This window comes from Oryx dammah, unplaced genomic scaffold (assembly GCF_014754425.2).
Source record: "Oryx dammah isolate SB20612 unplaced genomic scaffold, SCBI_Odam_1.1 HiC_scaffold_24, whole genome shotgun sequence".
In the NCBI taxonomy this organism is placed as follows: Eukaryota; Metazoa; Chordata; class Mammalia; order Artiodactyla; family Bovidae; genus Oryx; species Oryx dammah.
This window is the reverse complement of record NW_024070208.1, coordinates 36,603,579-36,618,148: the sequence shown is the minus strand read 5'-3', so window position 1 is coordinate 36,618,148 and position 14,570 is coordinate 36,603,579. Positions and strand designations below refer to the sequence as shown.

The following is a 14,570-nucleotide window of genomic DNA, read 5'->3' as shown; positions in this document are numbered from 1 at the left end:
CCAAGAAGGCCCGCCTCCCTCAAGGGCCCCTTGCCAACCTCACCAGCCGTTACAAGTATCCTTGGGCCTCTTCCCCTTGGTACCAGCAGCACGGGCGGTGGTGGACAGGCAGGTGTCGAGGTGTGGCCACAGGAGGGCCCTCCCCAGTGTGCCTCCCTGAGGGCCCACCGTGGAACCTCCCCAACCCCCCTGGGCCTGGAGTCTACAATAGGGCTGCAGGCACAGCTGCTCCAGTACCCACGTCTCACCCTGTCCTCAGTGACCCTGCTGACTTGTCTCTTGGTTCCAGAGAGGTCCGGCCCTTGTCCTCCAGGACACTACTGCCCTAGGGGCTCAGCCATGCCCCAGCCCTGCCCACCCGGCACCTTTAGCCCACACAGCAAGCTCAGCTCAGAGGTAGGAGACCCTGGCCCAGGGAAAAGTCTGGGTGTGAAGAGGGCCTGTTTGGTCTAACCTCTGAGTTCCAAGGTTGTTGACAACCTCACAGGCGCATCTCTTGCAGGCTGCCTGCTCACCTTGCCCACCTGGCTACTACTGTGGCTCTCCTGGCCTCGCCAGCCCTTCTGGGCCCTGCAGCACAGGCTTCTTCTGCCTCACTGGGGCCCTCGTCCCCAATGGCTCCCTGGGAGACCAGACCAGTGGCCCTTGCCCTGCAGGTACCCCCAGGGCTGGCCTGAGGAGGAACCAGGGAAGGCGGGGAAGGAGCAGGCTCCAAGGTGGCCCCCAGTCAGGGCTGAGGGTCCCCCAGACCCTCCAGGAACTGGGTTTAGAACGGAGCTGCTCTGAGCACCGGGGAGTGGGCCTGCCTTGGCCCTGACTGTCGGGTCTGATTCCCGTCCAGGACACTTCTGCCCCCTGGGCACTGCAGCCCCCAGGCCCTGCCCAGCAGGCACCTACAATGGCCAGGCTGCCCAGGACCATTGCGAGCCTTGTCCTGAGGGGTAAGTGCACCAGGCATCCCCCTCCCAAGTCCCGGGGCAGCTGGCAGGCCCCTTTCAACATCATAGAACTTCCACTTTTTCTTCTCCCCATATTTGTCTCCTGGTATCACCAGGTCATTCCTCATTTCAAACCTGGGCCTCTCTGGCTGTAATTTAAGTCACTTAAGCTCCACAAAACCCTGCTCCCCTCCTCCCCCCTCTGCATGCCCCATGCACTGCTGAGAGCTGTGTCCCCATGCAGGGATGCCCTCTGCAGGCATGAAAGGAAGGCAAGCCCAGGCGCCATCTCCTCCCTACACTGAGTCACAGGCCGCACAGGTCTCTGACCCCTGCCTTGTCCCTGTAGCTTCTTCTGCCCGGCCAATACCTCCTCTGTGCTGGGGAACCAGTGTCCTGCCGGCCACTACTGTCCTGCCTCCACCGCCTTTGCTTTCCAGTTCCCCTGCCCCCGGGGCACCTACAGGCCACAGAGAGGGGGCACCCAGTGGTCAGACTGCAGCCCCTGTGAGCCAGGTACGGGGACAGGGAGGCACCCATTCCAGCCACGTTAGGCCACTTCCTCCATGACTAGCAAGGGAGGGACTCAGGCCTGTCCCATGTGGGGGTGCTCTGGCCAAGGCCCGCAGTGTACATTAGAGCCCCCACCTCTGCTGGGTGGGTGTGGGGCCCCATCTTGCTGCTCCCAGCATCCAGGGGCCCCTCTTTCCTTCTGCCTTACAGGCTCCTATTGTCCCCTGCCTGGCCTGACAGCCGCATCTGGCCCTTGCAGCGCAGGGTTCTACTGCACTCAGGGAGCGTCTGTCCCAAATCCCAGCGATGGGACCACAGGAGACCTCTGTCCTCTGGGCCACTTCTGCCCCCAGGGCAGCCCCAGGCCCATTCCGTGCCCCCCGGGTGAGTCACTGGTGGATGAGCACCAGCAGTGAGGGGTCTGCTGTGGGCCCAGGAGGGGAGCGGAGTGAAGACCAGCCTTGGGGAGGCCTCGGGGAGGGTACGGAAGATGCCCCAGGTGGCACTTAAAGAGCATCATTCGGGGTTCTGGATCCGCATACCCGGGGCTTGTGTGTGGAGAGACTTAGAGCCTAGGTCCAGGGCTCTGAGGGAGGCCTGAACAGGGAGGGGGATGACAGAGGTGCGGTGAGAGTGCGTGGTGCCGGCAGGGGAAGAGGACAATGAGACACGGAGGTGCTGCCCAGCGGGCACTGGTCTGGGAAGCCGAGTGGGCAGAGCAGGGCACAGCCCTGTAATCCGAGACCGGCCAGCACTAGTGTCCCTCCCGGAGGCCCCCCAGTAGTGGCCATAGCGTTGAACCTGCAGGCTCTCTCCTGCCCATCCCTGGGGCCACATCATGGAAGGACTGCCAGCCATGCCCAGCCGGTTGGCTCTGCTCCCGGGCTGGCCTGAGCTCCCCAGACACTCTGTGCAAAGGAGGTTGGTTCTGCCCTGGGTCCTCCGTCTCTGGGCACAGTCCAGGTAAGCTTGGGAAAGGGGTGCCGTGGGGTGTCCAGGGCCAGCCTGGAGGGGAGACAAGGCCTGTGGGCTCTCCCTCCAGGTAAAGGAGGCCACTGTTCACAGCTTGGGAACGGGGTGCTGTGGGGTCCCCTGTGGGCTGGCCTTGAGGGGAGACAAGGCTGGTGGGCTTTCCCCCTGCATTCGGGCTCCCATAGCCTGGCAGTAGGGAGGTGGCCCTTGTGATCTGGAGCCCTGTGACCTGTGGACACCTGGGGACACCGTGCACCAGACAGGCTCCCCATGCACCCAAGCTCAAGAAGTGGGTAGGACCCAGCCTGCATACTGCTTGGTGGTGACCTCCATTCTTAGGCAGCCTCCCCACCAGCGTGGGGAGGACAGCCCATGTGCAAGGCATGGCCCGAGAGCAACAGCATGGGAGGGGGCTCCTGACCAAGGATGAGGCTCCTCTGACGCTGCAGTTCTCAGGAGGCGCCCCCCTAACTGTCCCCATCTGGAAGCTCTGGCATAAAGACAGTTTCACCTCCAGAATATGGACGCAGAGCACAGGCTTCCAGTCCCACCCCGACTTCTCCTTCCCACAGTTTGGCTCCCAAATGAGCTTTTCACTGCAACTGGCATCTCATGCCCTCACCAGTCGAGGGTACTCAGGAAACCTACTCTGTGAGCCCGGGAGGGCTTCCTACTGCTTGCCAGTGCTCCATGTTTTGAGAGCACAGGGGTCTCCCAATTCCCGCAAGAAGCTACGGTTTCAGGGACACCTCATAGGACTAGGACCGGGGAGCCCCTCGTGAGAAGTGAGTGCAGCCTGAGACTGCCCTGCATGCCGGCTCTAGCCCAGCCTGGAGCACTTGTCCTGCACCTGCTCGGCCAGGCCACTGCAGGCCCAACTCCTGCCCAACATGGTCCCTCCACACAGTGGGCCACCCCCTTCAGGCTCTTGGGGGACTGAGCTGTGAGGGTCCCGGGCCCCACAGATCACATGCCCGCCTCCACCTCACTGACTGGAGTCAGCTAAGGCTGCTCTGGGCTCTGGCCGGAAGTAGATGGGGGCTCTCGTGAGAGGAAGTAACTGTCTCCCCCGGCTTTTCCAGGCATTCTCTGCCCCACTGGACACTCGTGTCCCCCAGGCAGCCTGGAGCCCCAGCTCTGCCCCCCGGGGCAATATCAGGACGAGCCTGGACAGAGTCTCTGCAAGACTTGCCCTGCTGGAAAGTGAGGCGCTGGGCTGGGCTGGGCTCCTCCTCTATCTGGGTGACTCCTGACTTCTGCCCCAATGCCCCAGGAGCCCCCACATGTTGCAGGGACTGGTGGCCACGGGCACTCCGGGCCCCTGTCACCCTGTGAAACCCAGCATAATAGACACTAACACCAGTGCAGGGGTGTGGAGGGCTGCAGGCTTCAAACAAGACTCTGAGAGAGGAGGATATTTTTGCCTCAGTGCCCATCTCCTCTGAACTCAAAACTGCTTCTGCCCAAACCCTCCACATCCCGGGAGCTCTGGGCAAGCCCCCTTCCTAGAAAGTCTGGGGCTATAGAAGTCCTTGTTCCTTTGTTCCTGACCACCTCATGTCCACAGATTCTGTCCCTATGGAATCCAAGCTCCAGGAGCCATGTCCCTTTGGCCAGTGGACTGTCCAGCCGGCTACTACTGCCCTTTGGGCACCCAGAGCCCCACCCAGCACCCTTGTCCCAGGGGCACCTTCAGGGAGAGGCCCGGCGCACGCAGCACTCAGGACTGCAGGCCCTGCCCTGCTGGACAGTTCTGCTCAGACTCAGGTGATAAGCGCCATTTCCCAGGGACTTTGAGGGTCCTAAATGGTTCCATTTCCCCCAGAGACACAGCCTGCCTGAGGTCAGACACCCTCTCACATCACTATGACCTGCAGCCCCCACAAGGGACTCTGCTGGAGGCCTGAGCACGGGGATAGGAGGGGAAGGCAAAAGTGACTGGCCCCAACCCCTGGAAGTTCACAGAGGGGAGGGGGATACACTGAAACAGAGGAACACCCCAGCCCAGGCACACCTGGACTCCTGCAGTGTCCTTGGGAGGGGCCATGGGGTAAGCACGGGCTTTGAAGGTCACTAGCCTTGCTCAGGGAGCAGCTAGGGACAGGGCTTCAGGATGACACCCCAGGATTGAGCCCCAGGATGAGAGAGTGAGCACAGCTGTATCCATGTTGGAGAGAGGAAGTGTGAGGAGTACTTGTCAGTGATAGCGTCTAGTCAGATTATACATAAACCGCCCAGAAGACACAGGTGGGCAGGAGGTGGAGTGGTGTGTGAGGCTGGGAGCAGAAGGGCAGAGTGTATTCCCCCATATGGTCCCCACGCCCCCGATGAGCCCCATGGGAGCATCTGGGGAAAAGGCCAGGGTGCAAGGTGAGGGCCCACCAGCCGGGGGCTCTGCCCACCAAAGCCTGGCGTGTGTCCTGGGCCCCAGTCAGCACTCTCAACTTGACTGCATGACCAGATGGGACCTTTGGCTCATTTTTGCTCACAGCAGGGTTACTCGCTCACAGACTGAAGTTCAGCTATGCCTCTGGCACAGCTGCAGGGGCAGCAGCCATGGAGCAAGGCTGGCTCCAGGCCTGGCGCCTCAACCACCAGCCTCCCCCTGCTCTTTCCCTTCTCGCCTGAAGCCAAGCCCCGCTCTCCACCCTCTCTCCTCAGGAGCTGGGAAACGCTTCCCGGACGGGCCATGCTCGGCAGGTTACTACTGTCCCCCTGGCCAGACCTCAGCCACCCCTTCATCTTTCCAGTGCCCACCTGGCTTCTCCTGTCCAGAAGGTTCTCCCCAGCCAAGGGCTTGTGAGAATGGAACCTTCCAACCCCGGGAGGCCCAGGGGTCCTGTGAGCCCTGCCCCGCTGGGTTCTACTGCCAGGCCTCAGGCACAGGTGAGCTCCCCAGGGTGAGCTCGAGTTCCCCATGGGGCACTGGCCCCAAGGCAACGTGCCAGAGATGGGATCACCAAACTCTCCATGGGCCTCTCAGGGGCCTAGATCCACCAGCCTCATTACAGAGGGGAGGGCCTTGCCATGGGTGGGGCGAGGGGAACGAGGGGCACGGGCCCTGGTGCCCTCCCCTGCATGTGCACCTCAGGAATTCTTACGGGAGGAGCTTGGTTGTCACGGTCATAGAGTTATGACTCACGTGCAGCCCTTGACAACCAAAAGCAGGGTGAAGGAAGGGACCCCTGAAACAGGCAGGTTTGAGGGGAGGGCTTGTTTGCTCTTAAACCAGGATGGGGTGTTGCATGGGGGGCCCCAAGATGCCCAGGGCCCAGCCCAGGACAGCAGGCACAAGGCTCAGGACAGGAGAGTCTGAAATCGAGGACCCTAGGGTGTCATGGACTGTGGTCCCACTCAGTTTCCCCAGGATGTACCTATACACCCGAGGTCAGGATGTGCCTTCAGTTCAGTTCAGTTGCTCAGTCGTGTCCGACTCTTTGCAAGCCCATGGACTGCAGCACACCCAGCTCCCCTGTCCATCACCAACTCCCAGAGTTTGCTCAAACTCATGTCCATCGAGTCAGTGATGCCATCCTACCATCTCATCCTCTGTCGTCCACTTCTCCTCCTGCCTTCAATCTTTCCCAGCATCAGGGTCTTTTACAATGAATCAGTTCTTTGAATCAAGTGGCGAAAGTCCTGGAGCTTCAGCTTCAGCATCAGTCCTTCCAATGAATATTCAGGACTGATTTCCTTTAGGATTGACTGGTTGGATCTCCTCCCAGTCCATGGGACTCTCAAGCGTCTTCTCCAACAGCACAGTTCAAAAGCATCAGTTCTTTAGTGCTCAGCTTTCTTTATGGTCCAACTCTCACATCCATACATGACTACTGGAAAAAACATAGCTTTGACTAGGTGGACCTTTGTTGGCAAAGTAATGTCTCTGCTTTTTAATATGCTGTCTAGGTTGGTTATAGATTTTCTTCCAAGGAGCAAGCGTCTTTTAATTTCATTACTGCAGTCACCATATGTGGTGATTTTGGAGCCTAAGAAAATAAAGTCTGTCACTGTTTCCATTGTTTCCCCATCTATTTGCCATGAAGTGATGGGACCGGATGCCATGATGTTTGTTTTTTGAATGTTGAGTTTTAAGCCAGTTTTTTCACTCTCCTCTTTCATGTTCATCAAAAGACTCTTTAGATCCTTTTCACTTTCTTCCATAAAGGTGGTATCATCTGCATATCTGAGGTTACTGAAATTTCTCCTGGCAATCTTAATTCTAGTTTGTGCTTCATATAGCCCAGCATTTCACATGATGTACTCTGCAAATAAGTTAAATAAGTAGGGTGACAATATAAAGTCTTGATGTACTCCTTTCCCAATTTGGAACCAGTCTATTTTTCCATGTCTAGTTCTGTTGCTTCTTGACCTGCATACAGATTTCTCAGGAGTCAGTTAAGATGGTCTGGTATACGCATCTCTTGAAGAATTTTCCAGTTTGTTGTGATCCACACAGTCAAAGGTTTTGGCATAGTCAATAAAGCAGAGGTAGATGTTCTTCTGGAACTCTCTTGCTTTTTCAATGATCCAGCGGATGTTGGCAATTTGATCCCTGGTTCCTCTGCCTTTTCTAAATCCAATTTGAACATCTGGAAGTTCATAGTTCACGTACTGTTGTAGCCTCACTTGGAGAATTTTGAGCATTATTTTGCTGGCATGTGAGATGAGTGTAATTGTTTCAACATTCTTTGGCATTACCTTTCTTTGGGATTGGAATGAAAACTGACCTTTTCCAGTCCTGTGGCCACTGCTGAGTTTTCCAAATTTGCTGGCATATTGAGTGCAGCACTTTCACAGCATCATCTTTTAGGATTTGAAATAGCTCAGCTGGAATTCCATCACCTCCACTAGCTTTCTTCATAGTGATGCTTCCTAAGGCCCACTTGACTTCACACTCCGGGATGTCTGGCTCTAGGTGAGTGGTCACACCATCATGGTTATCTAGGTCATGAAGATCTTCTTTGTATAGTTCTGTGCATTCTTGTCACCTCTTTTAATGTCTTCTGCTTCTGTTGGGTCCATATCATTTCTGTCCTTTATTGTACCCATCTTTGCATGAAATGTTCCCTTGGTATCTCTAACTTTCTTGAAGAGATCCCAGTCTTTCCCATTCTGTTGTTCTCCTCTATTTCTTTGCATTGATCACTGAGGAAGGCGTTCTTATTTCTCCTTGCTATTCTTTAGAACTCTGCATTCAGATGGGTATATCTTTCCTTTTCTCCTTTGCCTTTAGCTTCTCTTCTTTTCTCAGCTATTTGTAAGGTCTCCTCAGACAATTATTTTGCCTTTTGGCATTTCTTTTTCTTGGGGATGGTCTTGATCACTGCCTCCTGTACAATGTCATGAACCTCCGTCCATAGTTCATCAGGGACTCTGTCTATCAGATCTAATCCCTTGAATCTATTTGTCACTTCCCCTGTATAATCATAAGGGATTTGATTTAGGTCATACCTGAATGGTCTAGTGGTTTTCCCTACTTTCTTCAAAAACTCTGAATTTAACAATAAGGAGTTCATGATCTGAGCCACATTTAGCTCCCAGTCTTGTTTTTGTTGACTGTATAGAGCTTCTCCATCTTTGGCTGCAAAGAATATAATCAATCTGATTTTGGTATTGACCATCTGGTGATGTCCATGTGTAGAGTTATCTCTTGTGTTGCTGGGAGAGGGTGTTTGCTATGACGTGGCCTTCATCTCTAAATGCAGGCGGCTACAGGGAGGCCTGAGCAGGGGATCTGTAGGCCACTGAGGGAACCCAGAGTGTGGCCTCAGTGTAACCAGTGTGGGCAATGCCATATCCTAGACAAAGGGAGCTTTATGCTCGACAGCCAGGGTCCCAGAGACTGAGGTCTCAGGGCCACAAAGGTTTTCTGATGATGCACCTGCTACCATGGCTGCCCATCAGCCACCAAGGGGCCCCTGCCAGCCAACATGCCCCAAATCAGACTAAGAATAAAGTGCTGTGCCTGGGTCAAGGCAGATTCAGGACCTGCTTGCAGATTCAGGTCCCAAGTCTCCCACCCAGGCTGCTCGAGGGGGGCAGGTCTCCCACAATCTCAGGGTGACCCTGCTGTTGCCCCCAGGTCCCGCTGCCAGAGCACCCAGACCATGCGTCCAGGGTTACTTCTGCCCCCGCGGCTCCCACTCAGCCACTGCCCACCCGTGCCCTAGAGGGACCTTCGGGCCCAGGCGAGGGGCTGCTGCAGAGCTGGACTGTGAGCTGTGCCCAGCAGGTTGGTGAATTCTGGACAGGAGCCCTCAAGAAGCCTGGCTGAGAGGCTGGGAGAGAACAGGAAGTGTAGAAAAGGCAGCAGGAAGTTCCTGAGAGTGAGGGCCTGGCCCCTTGCCGTTGTCAGGGCAGCACCTTGAAAGTCCAGGTCCATCCGTGGGCCTTGACATGCCACAGCCCCCACCCTGGATTCCCAGGGCCTCCCCTTGCACCGCCATGTCCACCTCCAGTGCTCAGGACAAGGTGAATCCCAACTTCCCGCCAGAGGCCTGATGTTGTGGAGAGAGAGAACAGCCCTCCCTCCCAAGTGCCTGTGAAGGTCTATGGCAGGTCAGGGGGTCAGGAGGTTCAGGGGGGTCAGGAGGTTCAGGGGGGTCAGGAGGGTCAAGGGGAGTCAGGAGGTCAGGGGGTCAGGGAATTAGGGGGAAAGGGGGGCCACGGGGGTCAAGGAGAGTCAGGGGGTTGGGGGAGTCGGGGAAGTCAGGGGGTCAGGGGATCGAGGGGACGGCGGGAGTCAGGGAGGGTCAGGGGGCACAGCCCAGGAGGGCACAGCAGCTGCTGGAGCAGAGGGAGGAGGGAGGCCCACTGACACTGCCCTGGGTCTGCTCCTTCTAGGGATGTTCTGCTCCTCGGAAGGACTATCTCGGCCGTCAGGGCTCTGTCACCCCACCCACTACTGCTCAGGGGGTGCGGTGTCCCCCACCCCCATCCAGCACAAGGTACCTGATGGGGTGCGGCCCCCAGACGGGCTCTGACCACCTGTAGCACCTGCGCATGTTGGTCCACAGAGCCAGCCGGTTCCTGCTGAGCTGACAGCTCTCCCTGCAGGGCTGAAGCACCTGCGAGCCAGGCCCTCCCCACCAAGAGTCCCCAGGGCCTGGCTCCAGGCCTGCGGCTTAGTTGAGTGATTCTAAGACAAGTATCTTCTTCACCACTCACCATCTCTAAACCAGCAGCATTTATAATCCTTGGCATCTGGCAGTCGTAATGGCAGTGAAACTTTTCCTTTCAAATTGCTCACTTTCCAGCAGATGGCATCTTTTTGGTTTGAGACACGAGGCAATATCAGTGGGTCACATGTGCAGAGCTTTTACATGTGCTGGCTGGCAGCACCCGTGCGTTATACACACGTTGACACAGCAGGCCTCACAGCAGCCCTGAGGAAGGCCCCAGGGTGACCCCATTTAGGCAGGAAGAAGCTGAAGAGTACATGGGGTAGTGGGCTTTCTCAAGGCCACATGGCAACAAAGCAACCATCACTGTGTTGGATTATTCTGCAGAGCAGGGCAATGGAGAGGCTGTTGGTGAGTGTGTACACAGACCTAGTTGGGCAGACAGATGGACAGATGGGCTTGGTTGACTGGCTTTGATTCTCGTTTTGTAACTGACTGACTTCATGACCCTGGGCACACATGCCCCTTTAGAACAGAGACATCCCCTTCTGGAAGTCACTGAGTCCATGTGAAGGCCAAAGAAGAGAGCAGGCTGGGACAGAAAGGGAGGAGGGGAGGCTCTGCAGCGACGCTGTGATGTCCTCCGTGCTCCCCAAAGGTCATAGCCATTACGATGGAAAGTGCCTGTCACCAGGGAGATCTGAGACTCTTACAGCCTCTTGTCAGCTTCTCCCCCAGGAGCAAAGAAATCTGCAGCTGGGACCACAGCCAGTCCGGACACCCTTTCTTCTCTCTGGATGCACAGGTGGAGGCCCCTGGCCTCTCTGGGAATGACATCTGCCCCCCTGGCTTCTTCTGCCCCCGCGGAACAGGCTTCCCAGTCCCCTGCTCACCAGGGTTTTACTCCTCGGCCCCAGGCCTGGCCAGTGAGCAGCAGTGCCAGCCGTGCCCTCCAGGGCACTACTGCAGCCGCCCAGGGCTGTCCCACGTCCTGGATGCAGGGGTCTGTGATGCGGGGTGAGCAGCGGCCTGCATGGGGAAGAGGGGCCCAGCAAAGCGTTCCAGGGGCCCCAGTTCACAGACTAACCCTAAATTCCCATGGTCTCTCCCAGCCCCTCTGAAGAGCCCAGGTCGAGGTGACCACATCCCCCAGGAACTCATGCCCCCAGTGTTCCATCCCTCAGATACGGGACTGAACACACACGCCATGGGCCCTCCCAGCACCGACCTCCCAGGGTCCAAGGAGCTTTGGTGTCCTCACACCCTCTGCAGCCCGGGCTAGATCTTGGTTTTTATCCCATCAGCCAGCACCCTCTGCCAACAGGTGTCTGAGATTCCTGGCAGGTGCATCCCCCTCATCATCCAAAGGGTGGGAGACTGGCCACGGCCACCAGTGAGCTCCACCTCTGGCCCGGCCGGAATGCCAAGGTCGTCCTGGAGGAAGTTCACCATGGTCCCCCATTTTCTCAGGTACATCTGCCTGGGGGGCAGTGTCGTCCCCTCACCCTCCGATGGAGCCCATGGATACAGATGTCCCCCAGGTTTCCGCTGCCCCGCAGGGGCCCACAGTGAGCTGCCCTGCGAGCCTGGCACCTTCAGCCCATTGCCTGGCGCTGACACCTGCCTGCCCTGCCCGGGAGGTACCTACTGCCAGAAAGCTGCCACCGTGGAGCCCGTCACCTGCCCCAAGGGTAACAAACGCCCCCAGACCCACCTCTGGGAACAGAGGGACGTTGTGCCTGACGCCAATGGATGGTGCCCCTGAGGGTTCAGTGCAGGCGGGACCGCTGTCTCCCTCAGCTTTGCTCCGTTCTGGGGCTCTCCAGTCAACAGCAAGACCACAGTCCCTTCCAGCAACCAGTAGCCCGCCTGTGAAGTAGAGCTACCCATGCTAAGGGCCGGGGCGGGGGGTGGTGCCAGTGCCCCACCCACGGCCGTGCCTTCCTGCTCAGAAGGCAGTTCCCATCAAGGGCCCCAGAGGTGACAGAGGGGAGAGCCCTGCGCTAACCTAAGTGCTGCTGACCTGGGGCAGCCAGCAGTCTGCAAAATGAGACCAGATAGCCCAGGAGAATTCTGCCTAGGGTGGGGAGCTGATTCGCTCTCAGCAAACACCCCCAGAGAAGACTGCGGTGTGTCCAGGTGACCAGGCTGCCTGTCGTGGGTGTGGCGATTTCTCCAGAAGAGACCTGGGGGCTTACATGACCCACTTTCTCCCAGACAACACTCTGCTTCTCTCTCACCCCTGACCATACACTTCTCCTACGTCTCACAAAGTAATGACCCCAGAGACAGTGCTGCTGCCTCTGTGTGCACACACACACATACCCCACACACACACACACACACAAGGGCGCACGCACACAGGCACACACATGCACACACAAGGGCACATACATGCACACCTACACACACAAGGGCACACACACACACACAAGGGCACACAGGCATGCACACACACAGGTGCACACACACACACAGGCACACCCAGGACAGACCTCCACCAGCACTCCCATCCCCTGCCTTGATTCCAAGCCTGCTGGCCTCCTCCACCCGCTGGGCAAGTCACACGCCCACCCCTACCCCTGCCCTCTGGCTCTGTGCTCTGCCTGGAGTGAGGGAAGTCTTGGAGCCAGACACGAGAGCTTCCTGCTCTGGCCTCCCCACAGGTCACTACTGCCCAGCAGGGACGCCCTCTCCTCATCCCTGCCCAGAGGGGACCCTGAATCCACGAGAAGCTGCTCTCTCCTCCAGGGCCTGCCAGCCCTGCCCTGCAGGGACGTACTGCCCTGGGGAGGGCAACGGGCAGCCTGAGGGTAGGTACCAGCAGCCCTGCACAACCTCCTCAGGACATGCCTTGTCAGGGCCATGGCGGAAGTCAGGGGCTGGCTTCAGTGCAGCCCCCTGCACCTCCTCACTTGGACCCTGTTGCTTCCTCCCTCCCCCGAGGGGCCTCAAGGCTGGGAGCAGGGGTTCTCATCCCAGTGAGGCGCTCAGTGCAGGGGTGACCTGGATGAGTCACTTGACCTCACTGCCCTCAGTCTCCTCCCCTGTAAAATAAGGTTGAGAACATCCCACCGCCCATGGCGACTGTGGAGAGCAGGGTCCTTACAAACCCAAGCTTAGCACCAGCTGTCATCTCTGCTGCCCACCCCCCCATGATCCATGTGGAAGTCATTCCTGTTTCCTGAACTTCTCCTCCCTCCAGGGTTGGGGGCTGCAGGCAGGGATGGGGGAGGGCTGGGACACGGGCTTGCAGTGCCATTGGCTACCCTAAAAGCCTACACCTCTCTGCTCAAGGACCTTGCTCAGCCGGTTACTACTGCGAGGGGGGTGCCTCTAGCTCCACTCCCTGGAGAAACTCTGCCTTTCCCCTCAACGGGCCTTGCCCTAGAGGCCACTACTGCCCACAGGGGACCCTGCATCCTGTTCCCTGCCCCATGGGGAGGACAAGGAGCAGCCCAGGTGAGCCTCTGACCCGTGCCTCCCACCCCCCAGCCATGGGACCCTCCCTCTTCAACTCCCACTCAGCCCCGCAGGGCCACTCCCACAGCACACCGGGAGCATCTCTTGGTCTGGCTCCTTGGGGCTCCCTCGGTGGACACGAGTCCAGGCAACACACAAAGGACAGGCTTGCCCAGTGCAAGGCTCTGCTTGTAGAATACCAGCGGTGCCCTGGGGGAGTCCCTGGCCTTGCCTTTTCATTGACACCCATGGTGCTGGCTAGGTGCTGGCCTGGAAGACGGCAGTGGGCTTGGCAGAGAGCCTGTCCAGGGCTGACTCTCCAGTGTGGGAACCTCTCTCTCTAGGCGGTGTCTCTGAGGAGAGCTGCAGGCCCTGCCCAGCTGGCTCCTTCTGCCCGAGCCTGGGCCTTGGCTCTGCCCCTGGCTTCTGTGTGGCCGGCTCTGAATGCCCCTTGGACGCCAGGACCCCTAGTCCCACCACTCTGCTCTGCCCACAGGTACCTCCCTAGGCATGGCAGGAGGGGACCCAGGCACCCCCAAGGCCCAGTCTTAGGCAGGAGCTCTCAGGGCCTCATAGGTGGGGCTGCAGCTCCATCCCCCAGACCCCACTCTGCTCCCCAGCCACCCCATCCAGCCTCCTGTTCTCCTGCACTCCAGGCACCAGGGCCTAAACTGAGAAGGAAAGACAAGGCACTGCCCCTCCCAAGCCAGGGGCCCTGACCACATCCAGCCTGGCCCTCAGAGGTCTGCTCTCTGTCCAATGCCCAGGGCCATTCCTGCCCACCCGGGACTGCTCAGCCTGCCCTGTGCCGTCCCGGAGAGTACCAGCCCTCCCCAGGCTCAGACGCCTGCCTCCAGTGTCCACCTGGCTTTTACTGCCCGCATCCTGGAACCAGAGTGCCCCAGCTCTGCCCAGCCCACGCCTACTGCCCAGCCGGTATGCCCAGCAGCCCCCAGTTCCCATGCCTCCCAGGCTCTCTTCTTTCCCAGTAACTCCCCCATCCTATCCCCTACCTTCCTTCATGTCATTTATTCATTCGTTTGCAATCTACAGAGGGCCTACTGTGCGTCGGGCACCAAGCTCACACTAGGAAGGCCAGTGTGCAGAGTTCACTCACAGCCTCAGCCCTCCCTCCACCCAACCCCCCACCTCACTCTCCCCCTACCCTCTTGTTTCTCTTCCCTCTCTCTGTTGACTCACCCATGCTCCGTGCCCACCTCCTCCCTGCACCCACCCTGGGGGCCCCAGCGAGCACCTGGACCACAGACTGCGGCAGACTGCTCTCATCGGCTGTGCTAGTCTGGGGCGACAGTCTGGGGTGGCCTCCTGAGCTCTGCCTGGAGAGGGGCCCTGCGGTGACGTCAGGGTTCTGGGGACATGACAGACGAGACGGCAGAGCCATAGCTACTGCAGGTTTGCTTGCCCAGAACACACTGCGCAGGAGCCCACACTTGCACCAGCATGTCCACAGGCAAGTACCTGTACATACACACATGTATTCTCACACACTCTCACAGTGCACATGCACACACAGTACATGTGCACACACAAACACATGCTGCCC

At 58.3% G+C, this 14,570-nt stretch overlaps 2 protein-coding genes across 2 annotated transcripts; both read left to right on the top strand.

The window, feature by feature from the left end:
• Nucleotides 1-2,217: 2,217 nt before the first annotated feature.
• LOC120882988 (signal peptide, CUB and EGF-like domain-containing protein 1) lies at nucleotides 2,218-8,950 on the top strand. Its single transcript, XM_040266847.1, has 5 exons — nucleotides 2,218-2,414; nucleotides 3,506-3,626; nucleotides 3,991-4,190; nucleotides 5,085-5,309; nucleotides 8,506-8,950. Exons 3-5 carry the CDS (start codon nucleotides 4,025-4,027, stop codon nucleotides 8,661-8,663), a joined length of 549 nt encoding a protein of 182 aa, XP_040122781.1. The 5' UTR covers nucleotides 2,218-2,414; nucleotides 3,506-3,626; nucleotides 3,991-4,024; the 3' UTR covers nucleotides 8,664-8,950.
• Nucleotides 8,951-9,641: 691 nt separating this feature from the next.
• LOC120883226 (DBF4-type zinc finger-containing protein 2 homolog) lies at nucleotides 9,642-13,558 on the top strand. The gene is made up of 5 exons (XM_040267263.1): nucleotides 9,642-10,561; nucleotides 11,015-11,235; nucleotides 12,211-12,357; nucleotides 12,842-13,183; nucleotides 13,503-13,558. Exons 1-5 carry the CDS (start codon nucleotides 10,218-10,220, stop codon nucleotides 13,556-13,558), a joined length of 1,110 nt encoding a protein of 369 aa, XP_040123197.1. The 5' UTR covers nucleotides 9,642-10,217.
• Nucleotides 13,559-14,570: the final 1,012 nt, after the last annotated feature.

Bases quoted from the DNA above. Each gene is read 5' to 3' on its own strand.
- LOC120882988 (XM_040266847.1), top strand. From the start codon at position 4,025: ATGTCCCTTTGGCCAGTGGACTGTCCAGCCGGCTACTACTGCCCTTTG. The intron at 4,191-5,084 runs GTGATAAGCGCC...CTCTCTCCTCAG, and splicing joins ACAGTTCTGCTCAGACTCAG to GAGCTGGGAAACGCTTCCCG. The intron at 5,310-8,505 runs GTGAGCTCCCCA...TGTTGCCCCCAG, and splicing joins CTGCCAGGCCTCAGGCACAG to GTCCCGCTGCCAGAGCACCC.
- LOC120883226 (XM_040267263.1), top strand. From the start codon at position 10,218: ATGGAAAGTGCCTGTCACCAGGGAGATCTGAGACTCTTACAGCCTCTT. The intron at 11,236-12,210 runs GTAACAAACGCC...GCCTCCCCACAG, and splicing joins GCCCGTCACCTGCCCCAAGG to GTCACTACTGCCCAGCAGGG. The intron at 13,184-13,502 runs GCAAGGCTCTGC...CTCTGCCCACAG, and splicing joins AAAGGACAGGCTTGCCCAGT to GTACCTCCCTAGGCATGGCA.